The sequence below is a fragment of the Aptenodytes forsteri genome, unplaced genomic scaffold, assembly GCF_000699145.1.
Source record: "Aptenodytes forsteri isolate BGI_AS27 unplaced genomic scaffold, ASM69914v1 Scaffold302, whole genome shotgun sequence".
NCBI lineage: Eukaryota > Metazoa > Chordata > Aves > Sphenisciformes > Spheniscidae > Aptenodytes > Aptenodytes forsteri.
Window position 1 is genome coordinate 160,124 of NW_008794555.1, and position 13,597 is coordinate 173,720.

Below are 13,597 nucleotides of genomic sequence, written 5' to 3' on the forward strand. Positions count from 1 at the left end.
CCCCACAGCTCCCCAGGGCAGCCTGCTCCCGCCTGCTGCGCTCCCTGCCTGGCAGTAATGAGGACAGCTCATTAGATCTCCCAGGAGAGGGCTCAGGGACAGGCTGCTGCACAGGGAGCATCCCCGAAGCCAGGAGCGACCTCCTGCACCCTGACCTTGCAAGACAGGGACGGTGGCACTTTGGGAGCTGGTACCCAGCACTGAGAGAGGGGCTGGTGCTGCCCCCCCAGAGAGAAAACTGCTTTTTGAGGGGTTTTGGCAGGGTCTGGCACTCAGCTCGGCAGGAGAACAGCTCCCAGGCTGGCTCTGGCAGATCATCTGAGATGATCTGGCCATGATGAAGACTCCAAGCATTTTGCAAAAAGCGGGGTGGCGGAGGGGGGAAAAGACACACAGCTCATCCACAACCGCCTCCTCCAGCCTGCAAAGCGCTGGAGTCGGTGCATGGCAGGAGGCAATGCACAGCCCAGCCAGCGAGCCTGGATGCGGCCGAGGGGCTGCCCACGGAGCCCAGCGCACCCCAGGCGAGCTGCTGCTCTCAACTGCTCCCCCCAACCCCGAGGGGGCTAATCCTGCCCCACAGCAGGGAGATGCGACGACACAACCTCGCACAGCCCTTGGAGCCCCACGTACAAAGCTGTATTATAAACAGCTTTTGGCAGGAGATAGCTTTCAGCATAATGTATTCAGCTCTAAGCAGCGCTGTCCCAAATTCCTGAGTGCTCTAAGACAAGCTGACGTAGGGAATTCAGGAGAAAGCCTCCAGCCTCTTCACATTTTTATTCCACCACTTTTCTTCTTGCCGCTCACAGGCATCAAATCCACAATCGAGGCCAAGCCTTAATTTCTCCCCAAACCAACCCCTCCACTCAAAGCACCAGCAGCTGACCGCGACAGCAGCGGGATCCAAAATTAGCCGGAGCTGATTTGCCACGGTTGCTCAACGGTGCAAAGACAGGTTGGGATCTTCCTCCTCCTCCCCCCGCCAGCTCCTACGTCAGCTCTGCCGCTGCAAACCAGCACCTCGGCGTTCTGCCGAGCACGGAGGCAGCTTCAGCACCGGAGCAATCGCTGCCTGCCCGCTGCCTGCCCGCCCATTGCCTGCGGGTGCTCAGACCCCTCTGCAGGGTGCTGGGAGGACGGATGGGGCTCACGGGGCCCCTCAGGGAGGCCGGGCACATGCCCAGGTCTGGGTTCAGCTCTGGCGCTCCGAGGCATGCGGGCATTTGTCCTGATTTTCCCTGTCACTTACAATTCCCAGGAAGGGAAAAAGACCAAAAATTGACACTGCAAAACTGACAGCGCCTGGGGGGGCTTCGGCTGACAGCTCCCTAAATGCCGATTTGCACGGGCCTGCATAAAGAGCAGGTTTTAACCGAAGGCAGAGAAATTCTGCACCTCCTCCCCAGGAAGCAGGACAGCATCGTGGTGTTCACTGCGTTTGGGGGCTCTTACTGCAGAGCCAGGGCAGCCAAACCACGCCGGAGCAGACCCCAGGCTACAGTGAGCCGGTGGGCCGACTGCTCCCAGACTTGGGGGGGGGACCCTGGCAGACCGAGGGGCTGTGCCCAGAACCTGGGGGCCATCCTGCACGTTCTGTCCCAGGACCCTAAGTGGAATGCAGCCTTCACATCGGGGTCCCCTCCGCTCCACAGCACCGGGGGTGGATTCCCACCACTCCCAGGGGGATGGCTGCCCCATGGCAACGCCCGGCACAAGGGCTGGAGATGCCGCTGAGCCCCAAACCCATCACAAACACCTTTGCTGCCTTGCCGGGGGGCTTGGGACGAGAGACCTGCTTGCCGCAGCTCTCTGCCAGCATCCCAGCCTGCACATGAGCTATTCAAAAAAATAACGGGCATCTTCGAAATGCCAGGAGCGTCCACCCGCCCCCTCCACCAGCCCTCCACAAGCTGCTGAGCAAAGCATGACTAACGGCCCCCGTGCCGGCTCCTGGCGCGGGCTCCGGCAGCAGCCTCTGCCAGCGGCAGGATGGTGCTTCCGAGCGCGCCAGCGCCTTCGCACGGCCATCCCCGTGCCCACAGGGGCATTTGCCCAGGTGTTATCTCTCACCGCGATAGCGGCACCTTGGGTAGGGACCAAACATAGTCTTTCCCCCCGGGGACGGGCTCTCACCTCTGGCATTCCCAGAGACCCTCTGGGCTTGGCATTTGGGCCACGTTTATACACCACTTGAAGAGGAAAAGCCCAGCAAACCCTTCACCTCCTGGGGAAGCTGGTGGGAAGTTTTGGGGATCTCCGCTATTACCAGCTGTATCTGAGCTGACAAACGGGCAGTTGCAGAGAAGGGTGTAATCTCAGAGTTAACACATGAGCCAGCACCTCCCCAGCCTCATCCCCCAGGACAGGAGCTGCCGCGCAGATCCCAGTGACAGCACCGCACGGATGAGCTAATTAAGCCAGTTGCACCACACAGCTGAGACTGGACCAGCTGCAAGAGCTCCTGGCTTTGCCCTGCCCAGCAGCTCCAGAGCTCCCCCCAGCCAGCACCCAGCCAGGCATGCTCTGCCCCAAGCCCTGCTGCTGCCACCTCGGTCCCCCCCGCAGCCGGCAGCACCGGGGCAGCCGGCGGCCCCTGAGGCGGGCAGGGAAGGAGCAGCCCCCCAGGAGCAGCCAGGCTCACTCCCATGCCTGCAAGGCAGGGGTGTCCAGGCACGACCCTGGCAGGGATGGAGCAGCTGGAAGGATGCTCCGGGGCAGGATCCGACCCAGGTGCAGGGGGAGCGCAGGGGTTAAGCTGGCTTTCCAAGAAATCCGGCTGCTGCACATTTCCCAGGGTTTCCACCAGAACCGAAGCCCCTGGCTGCCGCACTGGGCGAGCCGGCAGCACCATCTAGCGGGCTGCTCCCCCGAGCGGTGTCCGGACCCCCGCGCCCTGCCGCAGCCCACTGCTACCCACCACCACACTCCCAGCCGGCCCTGCCCGGGCGAGATGCTCCTCCGCAGGGATGCCCACCTGGGGCAGGGCCAGGTCAGCCCCACGCAGCTTCCCTTGCATCCTCCCTTTTGCATCGGCTACGCTCTCCGAACGGTACCAGGGCAGGGGTAGGCACGGTTTCCGTGCGGCAGGAACATGGGCACCGCTGCAGTGGGGCATCCCTGGAGCTGCTCTCACACGTGTGGGGCTAGCGAAGCCCTGGAGCTGGGCCAGTCGCTGCAAGGAGGTGCCGGCCAGGGGCTTTGCCCCACAGAGCCCCATGGCTCCACACCAGCAACCCCTGGGATCAAGGCAGGGGCTGCGCCTGACACTGCGCTGGAAGTGCAGGCAGGAGAGGGAAGGAAAACTCTGCTGAGCCCAAACAGCCCTCTGCAGGCAGGCAGGCAGGGCGAGAGCATCTCTGTGGCAGCCAGCCAGCTGGAGCAAGGCCCCAGGGCACCCACCAGTCCTTCCCCACGCACAGTGGGCCCTTCCCCTCCCCTCTGCTTTGTTTCACCTCTTCCCACCCCAGGCCTGCCCGAGATCCCAGCGAGCGCCTGGGCGGTTGTGCACTGTGGTCTGTGGTGGGGATGTAGCAGAGGCAAAACCCTCCAGGTGAGCGCCTGGGCGGTTGTGCACTGTGGTGGGGATGTAGCAGAGGCAAAACCCTCCAGGGTTTGTCCAAGCACATGCAGAGGCCAGCAAGGGCAGCCGGGCACCCTGCCCTCCATCCCCGCACAGGCAGACCCTGCCTGCCCCTTCCCCTGCTCTGCCAGCCACTCACCTTGGCTACAAACTGCTTGTCCTTCTGATCCAGGTTTGCTGTGGGGGCCACGTAGTCCCTCCAGATCCTCAACTTGCGCTCCTTGGCGAACCTGGCAGGGAGGGGGACAGGCGTGATGCCCAGGCAGGCGTCCCCAGCAGGGACGGACGTGCCGTACGTTAAATCGCCCAGCAAAGCCCTGGCAGAGGCAGTGGGGCTGGTGCAGACTTCCAAGGAGAGATCGCATCTACCTCCCACCCGGGAGAGCACTGGGGGTATGCCACACGTGGATGGGGAGAGGGGGCTGGAGTCACCCCGGGCACCCCACGGGTGCAGCTCAGAGTGTGCCCACCCCAGCACCCAGCCCTGCAGCTCCCGGCATCAGACTCACCTTTCGGCTGCACGCAGCTTGTCAGCGCCGTGAGTGTAGACGGCGATGGACCAGTCCACGCAGCGGGCAAAGCCCTCCTTCAGCAAGAGCTCAGTGATGTTCCCATTCTGCGGGGAAGGGGAGGAGGCACATGCTCAGCTGCGGGGGACGTGGCATCGACATCTACCCCTGCGCCCCTGAGGAGAGCTGGCGTCCCGCTGTCCCTGCCCCACTGTGAGGGGGGAGCCCACTCACCCTGCTCAGCCCCTTAGATGTCACAGGTCCCCAAAGAGCCCTGCAAGGCCTGGCCACAGCACCCGGTGCCCCCAGGGCTATCGGAGACCACCCCAGCGATACCCACAGGGGTCTGCTCTCCTCGTGGGCTGCTCAGATGAACCATGGTCTCCCACATCCACCAGTAAAGAGCCCACGGCTCCCAGCTGCCCTAAGCCCTCACCGGAGGCACCTGGACCTTGCAACCACCTTTAGCATCTCCAGCAAGTGATGACCAACGGTCCGACAGCCCGCCGGGACCCTCTCCCATCCCTTGCCACCGCCAGCCCCACTTGCCGGGTGCAGGATGGTGCCCAGGATGTTCTGGTTGTGGCAGCTCTCCAAGACAATCTGCACGTCCCTCTGCAGCAGCCGTGACTCCGTGAAGAACTTCGCTTCGGCTGCAAACGGCTCGGGGACTTCGGGGGCATCCGCCTCCCGCTTGAATGTGGGGCACTGCAGCAGAGAGGGGACGGTCAGGGCACAGGCTGGCCCCTAAAACCTCGGCAAGGGGGTGGGAAACCTCCTTGGGGACGAAGGCTGCACACAGCCCCCGTGCTCTGACTGTAGCTTCTGGGAGAGACAGGCTGGGGGGCTGTGCATATCAATGCTTTCATGCCATGTTGCACTGACACAGCCCTTTACCCGCCCCAGCAGACACCGCTGGGAGCAAACTGGGGTACGGAGACCAACTCTGAGCATATTCCTGCCTAGGGTTCATCCACCCTGGGTCAGACAGGCAAGGAAAAAGGCTCTGGCACTCCAGCAAGGGCACAGTGAGAGGGAGCCGAGGCAGGAGGCTCCCCAGCACCGCTGGGGGTGGGCAGGCAGGCAGGGCTGCTCTGCCCCAGCCGCCCCAGGAGCCCCCATCCCAAGAGCCACCCTCCACATCAGCCTCCTGCCATGCTGGGTGGCCGAGCTCTCCAGCCCACGCACCAGCAGCCACCCCAATGCCAGCGGAGCAGGGACGACCACTCACCCAGCGACCAGGGGATCCTTGCAGGGTGGTCTGACAGCCCAGAGCTCAGGCTGCTGCCGGGCCTGGCAGCACGGAGCTGGTACTCACCTAACCCAAACCCGTTCCCATCTCTGCGGTGACACCCCGCAGTGGCATGCACACAACCACAGGCTGCAACCAGCCTGTTACTGGAAGGTGCATGCAGGACGACACAGCGAGCAACAGGGCAGCTGTACCCCTGCCTCCATCCCCCCCGGCCCTGGTCCCGCAAGCCTGGCAGCGGGCAGGCACGGGTGCAAGCCCTGCACACTTGCACCGGTGCCGAAAGGCGCCAAGGAGGATGCACAATGAATGGCAGTGCAAATTCAAGAGGGAACTTGCGGCAAAGAGGACTGCTGAGCACGCCAGCCTGCCGGGGCCAGCAGCCAAGCCTCACCTTGATCCCCGAGAGCATGACAGTGACCAGGTAGTAATCGGGGAGGAGGAGGGCTCTCACCACGCTGCCATCCCGGACGTGCTCTATGATGGCTGCGGAGCAAAAGCAGAGAGGTTGGTCCTGCTGTGGAGGGGCTCGGCGGGAGCCGCAGAGCCAGAGCCAGCTCTCTGCAGTGAGAGGGTGCCGGGAACAGCACCCAAGCAGCGCGGCGCAGGCAGCCGGCCCCTGAGGCCGCAGACAGGCAGGCAGCAGAGGACAGGGGTGACCCCAGTGCCTGGCAGTGAGGGCCAGAGCTGGTGCCAGCTTACCGTTGACTGGCTTCTGGTGCATGGAGTCCACGAAGTGCCGGGGGTTTTCAATCGTGTACTTGAGATCCCGGATGGTGTGAGAGCCCGTCCCCTCACTCCACATCCCCTTCTTGGCACTCTTGGCCTGCTCCTCCAGCTCCGCCAGCCTGCTCTGCTCAGGGCTGCAAGGACAGGACAAGACAGGATGAGGCCAGGTCTGGGTCAGAGGCAGGACACTGCTGGTTCCCGTATGTTTTATCACCGGCAACATCCAACTTCCAGGCACTTTTCTGGATGCTTTAGCGATTTGACCACTCGCGTCTAGAAAAGGCAGTGCCTGGGTGAGCTGGTGAGCGATGCTTCGTGCTGCTCACAGCAACACACAGTAAATCAAAGTAAGTTTCTCTGGCACCACAGCACAGACTTGTCTGAATACCTGCCACTGGAAGCCACACCTCTGACAGACCGGGGAGGTTTAGGCCACGCAACCCTTTCACAGGCTGCTTTGTGCACTGTGATGGAAAGGCAGCCCTGGGGAGACAGGGCAGCGGCAGCCCCAACTCCTGGCATGGCAGAGCACACTTTGGGGGAGGAGGGAGAGCAAACCCAGGCATGCGGCTCACGTGCCGTACCAAACCACAGAGCGTCCCCGGTCCTGCACACACAGGCGTCTGCCTAAGGCAGAGCACAGCAGCAGCCCCCTCCCAGTGCCGATGGCCAGCCCCGCCACGTGCTGTCATAACTCGTTAAACAAATTCGGTGACACTGTGTTTTAGCATTCTTCAGCTCAGGGCTAAGCTGCAACCTGATGAATCCCGAATTACCGCAGAAGCACCCAACCTGAGCAGCTGACAAGTGAGTGGCCGAGAATCACCTCATGCACTCATTAATTAACACACCTTTTGATTTAGGAGAGCAAACACTGAGCAGCAGCACGCTCCAGGCAATGTTTAATTGCAGGAACCTCAGTCCTGTGCTAACTGCGCTGCACCAGCCCCGTCGCACTGGTGATGGAGCTCGTGGCAGCGGCATCACCCAGCCTCGGGGGGGCTGCATGTCCTGCTCCCGCGCCATCATCGCCGGGGTCAGGGTGACTGGCTTTACTGGGCGTGCTACCCACTGGGTGCACTTGCAGGAGGAGGTTGAAGGAGAGGAGCAGCGAACCCCTGCAAGCCCGAAGCCACCAGAAGGTCCCCGTGGGGCTGCCCAGGTCCCCCCAGCACAAGCAGCGGACAACAGCACCCAACCTGCACCCCAATTTTCTTCTCTTCAGCACAACAGGCCAGTCCAAAAGCACCTGAAAAGTCCCAGGCAGCAAGTGCACGGGGGACCTCGGTCACCTCTCTGGCTGGAGCGAGGGGCTCTCCGAGCAGCAGGCGTGGGGCTGCTCTGCTCTCCTTAGCTGAACCACCACACAACCGTCCTCCGATGCGATCAGCGGCACAGCCGCAGCCGAGGTGCTCCTGCGGTAGAGCCAGGGGAGGGGGCTACGCGGCCAGGCGAGGGGGCTTCAGCGGGGAAGGCTGGCTGGAAAGCAGGGACGAGCACAGAGGAACCAAGTCAGAGCCGAGGTCCTGCCTGGCCCATCACCCTGACTTCCAGGCGCCTGGGGGAGCACCGGCCCCGGTGGTCTCTAATGACTGTCCCTACACCGTGTGAGCACAGCTACCCGTGGGCGTCACACGGCCACCAGCCACGAGCGTAGGCAGCCAACACGGCCCGGCTGCTTGCAACCAGCCCTGCGTGGGCTCGCGTCCCCCTTCAGCACAAGCCTCTGCAGGGCCCCCAGGGGACATTTCCAATGGGAAGCAGGAGAAAGTCAGTGCAAAGACCCCAGTGGACTGGCAGGCAGAGGCTTTCCTCCTTCACTCCATCTCTGCAGCTCAAGAGTGATGCAGGAGGTGCAGAACCAGGATAGGGTGGCAAGAGCTGACTCCAGCTGAACTCCCCCATTCATCCTACAAACGCCGCCGGTCCTCGCCAGGCTCCACCGTCGGTGCTGCACCCACTCTCCCCACAGCTCCTCACCCCCCGCCCCAGCAGCCCCGCAGGCTGGCAGCTTCTGCAGACCCTCCAACGCGGGCGCAGCAGCTTTCATGCCTCTTCCCACCCCCCGGTCCTCGCCAGGCTCCACCGTCGGTGCTGCACCCACTCTCCCCACAGCTCCTCACCCCCCGCCCCAGCAGCCCCGCAGGCTGGCAGCTTCTGCAGACCCTCCAACGCGGGCGCAGCAGCTTTCATGCCTCTCCCAGGCATCACTGTCCTGCGGTGGTCCCCAACCATGCCAAAACAGAGCCACTGAACTCTGCCAACAGCACCCAGAGCCCACCAGCACCAGGCAGGGAGCACGTTCTCCAAGGGCTTGGGACAAGGACTACGTCCCCAGGCAGGCAGCAAGCAGGACCTGCCGGCACTCGAGGCTTCACCACTGTCAAGCCTGGGCATAAAATAACCCATTCACGCCCTTGGCAATGCATGCTCTATTTACGCAACGTACCTGTTTACAGGCTGCACTACCGAAAACACTGGGTGGAAAGCATCCAAGTGTGCCAGGAACAGTTTTAGGAAGCGACACGGGCAAGCTTCCAGCCCAGCAGGCGCGGGGATGGAAATAGCGTCCGACTGGTATTTATAGCAGCGCCACAGAAACAACTCGCACCCCTGGAACAGGATAGCCAACGCCCCGGGGCCGTGCACGGGGATGTGGGCACACTGCAACTGAGGCCAGGCTTCTCCCTTGCTCCGGGACACAACGGGTCCGGGAAAAAGCATCGGCATCAGCTCCAGTGGCATTGGCACAGGCATCGCACCGCCCGGACGTAGGACGAGGGAAAGGAACATCACCACATCACCTCTCTAGCATGAATTAAAGCACCTCAACTCCACGCTAGGCATTGTTTTCCAGCGACCAAAAGCTTCAGAAGATTTTCTGCTTTGCAGCCCAGGGCCACAGCTCTGGTGCTTCAGCACCCAGGGCAAAGAGACACCCATCTCCCCCTCCACAACCCCTCAGCACCCCAACCCTAAAGACAAGGGGTGACCATGCTGGGATACCGATGCCTGTGAAACCCGGGCATCGCAGAGAGCCCTGGAGCAGGGGTGGGTGCCCAGCCAAAGCTGAGGAACCCAACGGCTCCACGCCCAGGTAAATAACCGCAGAGGATCAGCGCGGCTGTGCAGCACGGGCTCACCGGGGCAGCGCAGGAACGCAGCCGCATACGTACTTGTTGGCTCGGATCCCTTCCCGGCGGGAGGCCAGCCCTTCGGCCACCAGGGACTCAGCAATGTTCTCGCCGCTCGTGTCTGCGGACAGAAGAGGAGAGGAATCAGTGAGACAAGCCACCAGCGTGCGGCGCGGCCCAGAGGCACACAGACCTCAGTCCTGGAAAGCACTCCCAAGACAATTCCAGCTAACAAGTGCCAGAGAAAACCAGGAGCAAAAGGTTTCTGTCACCAGCCCGGCGTCCCAGCAGCACATGGCCTTCACGACGCATTGAGCGGAGCATTTGAGCCCAGGGCCCTCCTGGGGACAGCATTTCCCCCAGACCAGGGCTAAGCAAGTGGGAAGGCGGCACGCTGCTCCGATGCACTGCCGGGCTGCAAGGTGTGCTGTCATCCAGGACAGTCTCCATGGGAAAGGGATGTCCTCAGAGGCAGGCAATGCCCTCCCAGCACCAAAGGGGCTCTCTGGATTTGCAGCGAAGGCTGTGGTGCCAGCACAACCTGCAACGGCCACCTCTGCACAAGGCATCCTTCCCCTGCAGAAACACAGGGGGTTCACAGCTACTGGGAGCCAGAGCCCCCAGGGAGGTTGGGGGCAAACGCCATGGGCTGGAGGAGGATCCCAGGCCAGGGAGAGCGGATAAACAGGAGGATTTGGGCAGAATCCCCCAGGAGACACCCCCAGCTGCCCACGCAGAAGGGAGGGCACAGGGTTGCACGGCTCCAAGCAGCAGTGGGGGTGGCCGGGGAGGGGGTGTAGGGCACTGCCCAGACCACCACCCTTCCCCAGCACCTCCACTCCAGCTCAGCTGCCACTGGCAAGCGACAGCAAGCCCCCACCCCTCCAAATCGAAGGCGAAAGCCTGGAGCCACAGACAGCTGCTGCATTGCTGCCAGGGAAGTTGTCGCAGCATTTCCATATTAACAGTATTTAAACCTTGACAAACTTCATCAGGAAACATTTTATGCTTCATTTCTTACCTCCGCGGTGTGACAGGCTGGGATTTAACCGCCACCGGCAAGCGACAGCAAGCCCCCACCCCTCCAAATCGAAGGCGAAAGCCTGGAGCCACAGACAGCTGCTGCATTGCTGCCAGGGAAGTTGTCGCAGCATTTCCATATTAACAGTATTTAAACCTTGACAAACTTCATCAGGAAACATTTTATGCTTCATTTCTTACCTCCGCGGTGTGACAGGCTGGGATTTAACAATAAGGACGACACCTACACGGGAGGCACAGCATAAGAGTCCTTAACATGGCAGACAACAAAGCTGCAGATGACTGAAAGGGAGCACTTTACTGATCGCGGTGTCACCGAACAACAAAACCCATTTCAAGGTTTATTTGTTGCAGACAACGCTGTCGGGACCTGCCAGGCTTCCTGCTGAAGGACGGCCCATGGGGTGGGAAAGCAGAGAGCAGCTGCTCTCCAAAACTATGATCCCCCGCCTCTGCAGCCCATCCCAAAGGGCTTCCCAGTCCCCCAGCCCACGAGCAAACTGGAAGCTCAGGAATGAGCATGGAGGTAACTTCGATATCCAGTTATTCGTGGTCTCGGGGAACAGCCAGCATGTAGTGCCCTGGTCCCCTTTCTCACAGCCTGGGGACCGTGGGGCTCTCACATTCTGGCACTGGAGGGGGACCCCCATAGGGACACAGGAGATGCTGGCTGGAGTGCACCAGGATGCAGCAGCGATGGGAAGCCAGCCCTGGGTCACCCTCGCAGCAGCCACAAGGTGCTGGTGGGAAGGGGGTCCAGGCAGGGCTATTGCCCACCACGGGCCACGCTGGCCCTGGCCATGTGCAGCTGAGCCTGAAAACCTCTGAGGACAGAGCTCCAGCCTCCCTGGGGAGCTGCATGGCTGTGAATGCACCTGCTGATCCTCTGCAGCCAGGAACCAGGAGCCAGCAGCGATGCTGGGCTTTCTGGCCATGCAGCAGAGCTGATAGCTGGCAATCCTCGTCCTGCCCAGCCACAGGCACCAGCAACTCCTGCTGCAGACCCAGAGGGAGCCTCTTCCCCAAATCGTGGGCCACCTCCTTTCTCACTGGGCCTCCAGCACTTGCTCCATTTGTGCCGTGCTGCCTTGGGACAAACCCCATCTGTGGCAGCAAGTCCCGGCCATTTGCTGCTTGAACCAACCTCCTGCTTCCACTGCAGGAAAGGCCCCGAGCACCACAGCGATGCCGGGATGTGCATCTGGAGACAAGGATGCCTTGAGTGAGCGGGTGCTCACCCTCTCCAGTCTGGCCCTGTACAACTGAGCCACAAGCAGCAGAGTCCACAGGGACATGGGGCCGAGGGCACCCGACCCCCTAGTCTGCACGGGAGCTACCCCAGGGGATGCACACCCAAAACTCAGCAGCCCCTGAGCTCCTTTACAGCCCCTTGCACACGCCTGGTCCTTCCCTCCTTCCCCCAACTGCAACGAGTTACCCCGCTGAGCCTCCCATGGGAGAGGAGGCTGCCAGGGAGCTCTGGTTGAGCCCGACCTACACCCTGGTCGTATCCCAAATATCCCAGTCGTGGGGCTGTCCCAGCTCCGCACCGACTCTCTGGTGAGCACAGAGGTGCACTGTTCGCTCAGCGCATCCCCTGCCCCGTGCTGAGCCGGTGCATCCGTCTGCCCCGGCAACCCTGAGCCGGGTGGCACTGGAGGACAAGCTGGGTCCTGGTGAGCACCCGCTTCCCAGGAGCCCACCCGCACCGAGTGGGTCTCGCCCCCCTTCTTGAAACCCAAGGGCACGGGAAGTCTAACCAGGAGCTAAGCCCAGCAGAGCAGAGTGCAGTCTGGCGTCGTGCTCGCCATGAGAAGGGACCTAACCGGAGCCAAAGCCCACCTGCACCAGCACCAAAAGGCCACCCTGCCCCAAGCTGCTCTGAGCCACGGAGAGTGCTGCCTGCAGGCATTGCGCAGCGTTTGGGCTGAGCAGCTTCGCTCCCGGCGCTCTGCCACATCCTCAGGGGCCACAGGTAAGCTGGTTCCTTTTGGGAGATTTCAATCAGCCAGAGATGAGCAAGAGATTTATAACAACAAAAAGGATGGCAAGGGGAAACCTGTGGGAATTCACCTAATGCCACGGCCTGCATCCGTGTGCTGCGGTGCATCAACCAGTGGCTGCGGCTCCAGAGAGCACGGCCGTGCTCCGGCTCTGCGTAGCCCTGCCATCAGCTGGGACCGTCGCTGAGCATCGCTCCCCTCCAAAAGCTAGTGCTCCACCAAAAAGTGGGCATGCATCCTTCTGCTGCCGACACCGCACCCCAATCCAACCTCTCAGACAGTAGCTCTGGCTGCGAGCACCGCACGCTCCTGCTGCATGCTCCGGCTAAGAGCACCACACACTCCCACCACGCGCTCCAGCTAAGAGCGCTGCACGCTCCCGCTGCGCACTCCCCACCAGCCCTTTTGGTGCCCGACAGACCCCTTTGCGCTCACCTTTCCCCAAGTACACCATCCCGTACTCCCGGCCTTGCGGGGTCTTGTACTCCACGGTAAAGCAGACCTCCTTCCCGATCAGCTTCTTCCGCAGGAACTCGCGAGCTGGGAACCCCCAGGGCTGGAGGGAAAGAAGTCGATGTGAGCCGATGGATCAAATGCAGCCAGGGAAGCCCAGAGCCTCCCCACCCTGGGGGACTCATGCTCTCCTCCATGTGCGCTGCATTAGTCCAGGACCACGCTAGAGTCTGTTTGCAGCCCACAAGCTTGCAGAAGAACCAACCCTGTTACTCCACAGGAGGAACACCCCCTCTCTCCCCCTCCATCCCTCCCAAAGCAGTCACGGTTGGTTTTCCAGCCGGCCTCGTGCTCCCCGAGCACAGCCAGATGCAGCCAGCCGAGCCTGGGAAGGCTCCTGGGGCAGAGGGAGCAGGGCTGGAGCTGCAGCAACATGGGGGGCTGGACCAGCCCCAGCTCCCAGGGACACGGCAGGGGATCCGCCGGCTCCTGCCCAAGGCTGTGCAGGTGTCTGTGGCAAAGGAGCAGAGCGGGACCAGCGCAGACGCCGTGCCTGGCTGGGAGAAGCAGGCTCTCGCATCCCCCCGGCACCTCCCCGCACCGCGGCACGAACGCACCGGAGCCCCGGCGAGCTCAGCCCCACTCCACCGCAGCAGGTGGGTGGGGAACGCGGTCCGGAGGAGAGAACATGACGTGCTCATAAACAATTAGCAAACCTGACAGGCATAATTTTTTAAAAGAGTGACATTTAAAGGCTGAAGCAGTGTTTAGAAGACAAACTCCCCAGGGAGAGCAATTAGCTGCCAGCGCTCTGCACCACCCCCGGGGCTGGGAGGATGGGTGGCCGGGGCTGGGCTCCCTCCGACAAACCCACCACTCCCAACCATTGCGCC

General features: G+C 62.1%; 1 protein-coding gene across 1 annotated transcript in view; it reads right to left on the reverse strand.

The window, feature by feature from the left end:
- SND1 (staphylococcal nuclease and tudor domain containing 1) overlaps positions 1-13,597 on the reverse strand; it is a gene marked incomplete at its 3' end in the record, with an annotated part of 143,498 nt that overhangs the window by 128,410 nt on the left and 1,491 nt on the right. The window contains exons 3-9 of the mRNA XM_009272444.1: positions 12,687-12,807; positions 9,250-9,328; positions 6,047-6,207; positions 5,739-5,830; positions 4,642-4,800; positions 4,093-4,199; positions 3,723-3,813 (exon numbers count right to left, since the gene is read on the reverse strand). Coding sequence (XP_009270719.1) covers positions 3,723-3,813; positions 4,093-4,199; positions 4,642-4,800; positions 5,739-5,830; positions 6,047-6,207; positions 9,250-9,328; positions 12,687-12,807 — 810 coding nt within the window. The remainder of the gene's footprint in view (positions 1-3,722; positions 3,814-4,092; positions 4,200-4,641; positions 4,801-5,738; positions 5,831-6,046; positions 6,208-9,249; positions 9,329-12,686; positions 12,808-13,597) is intronic.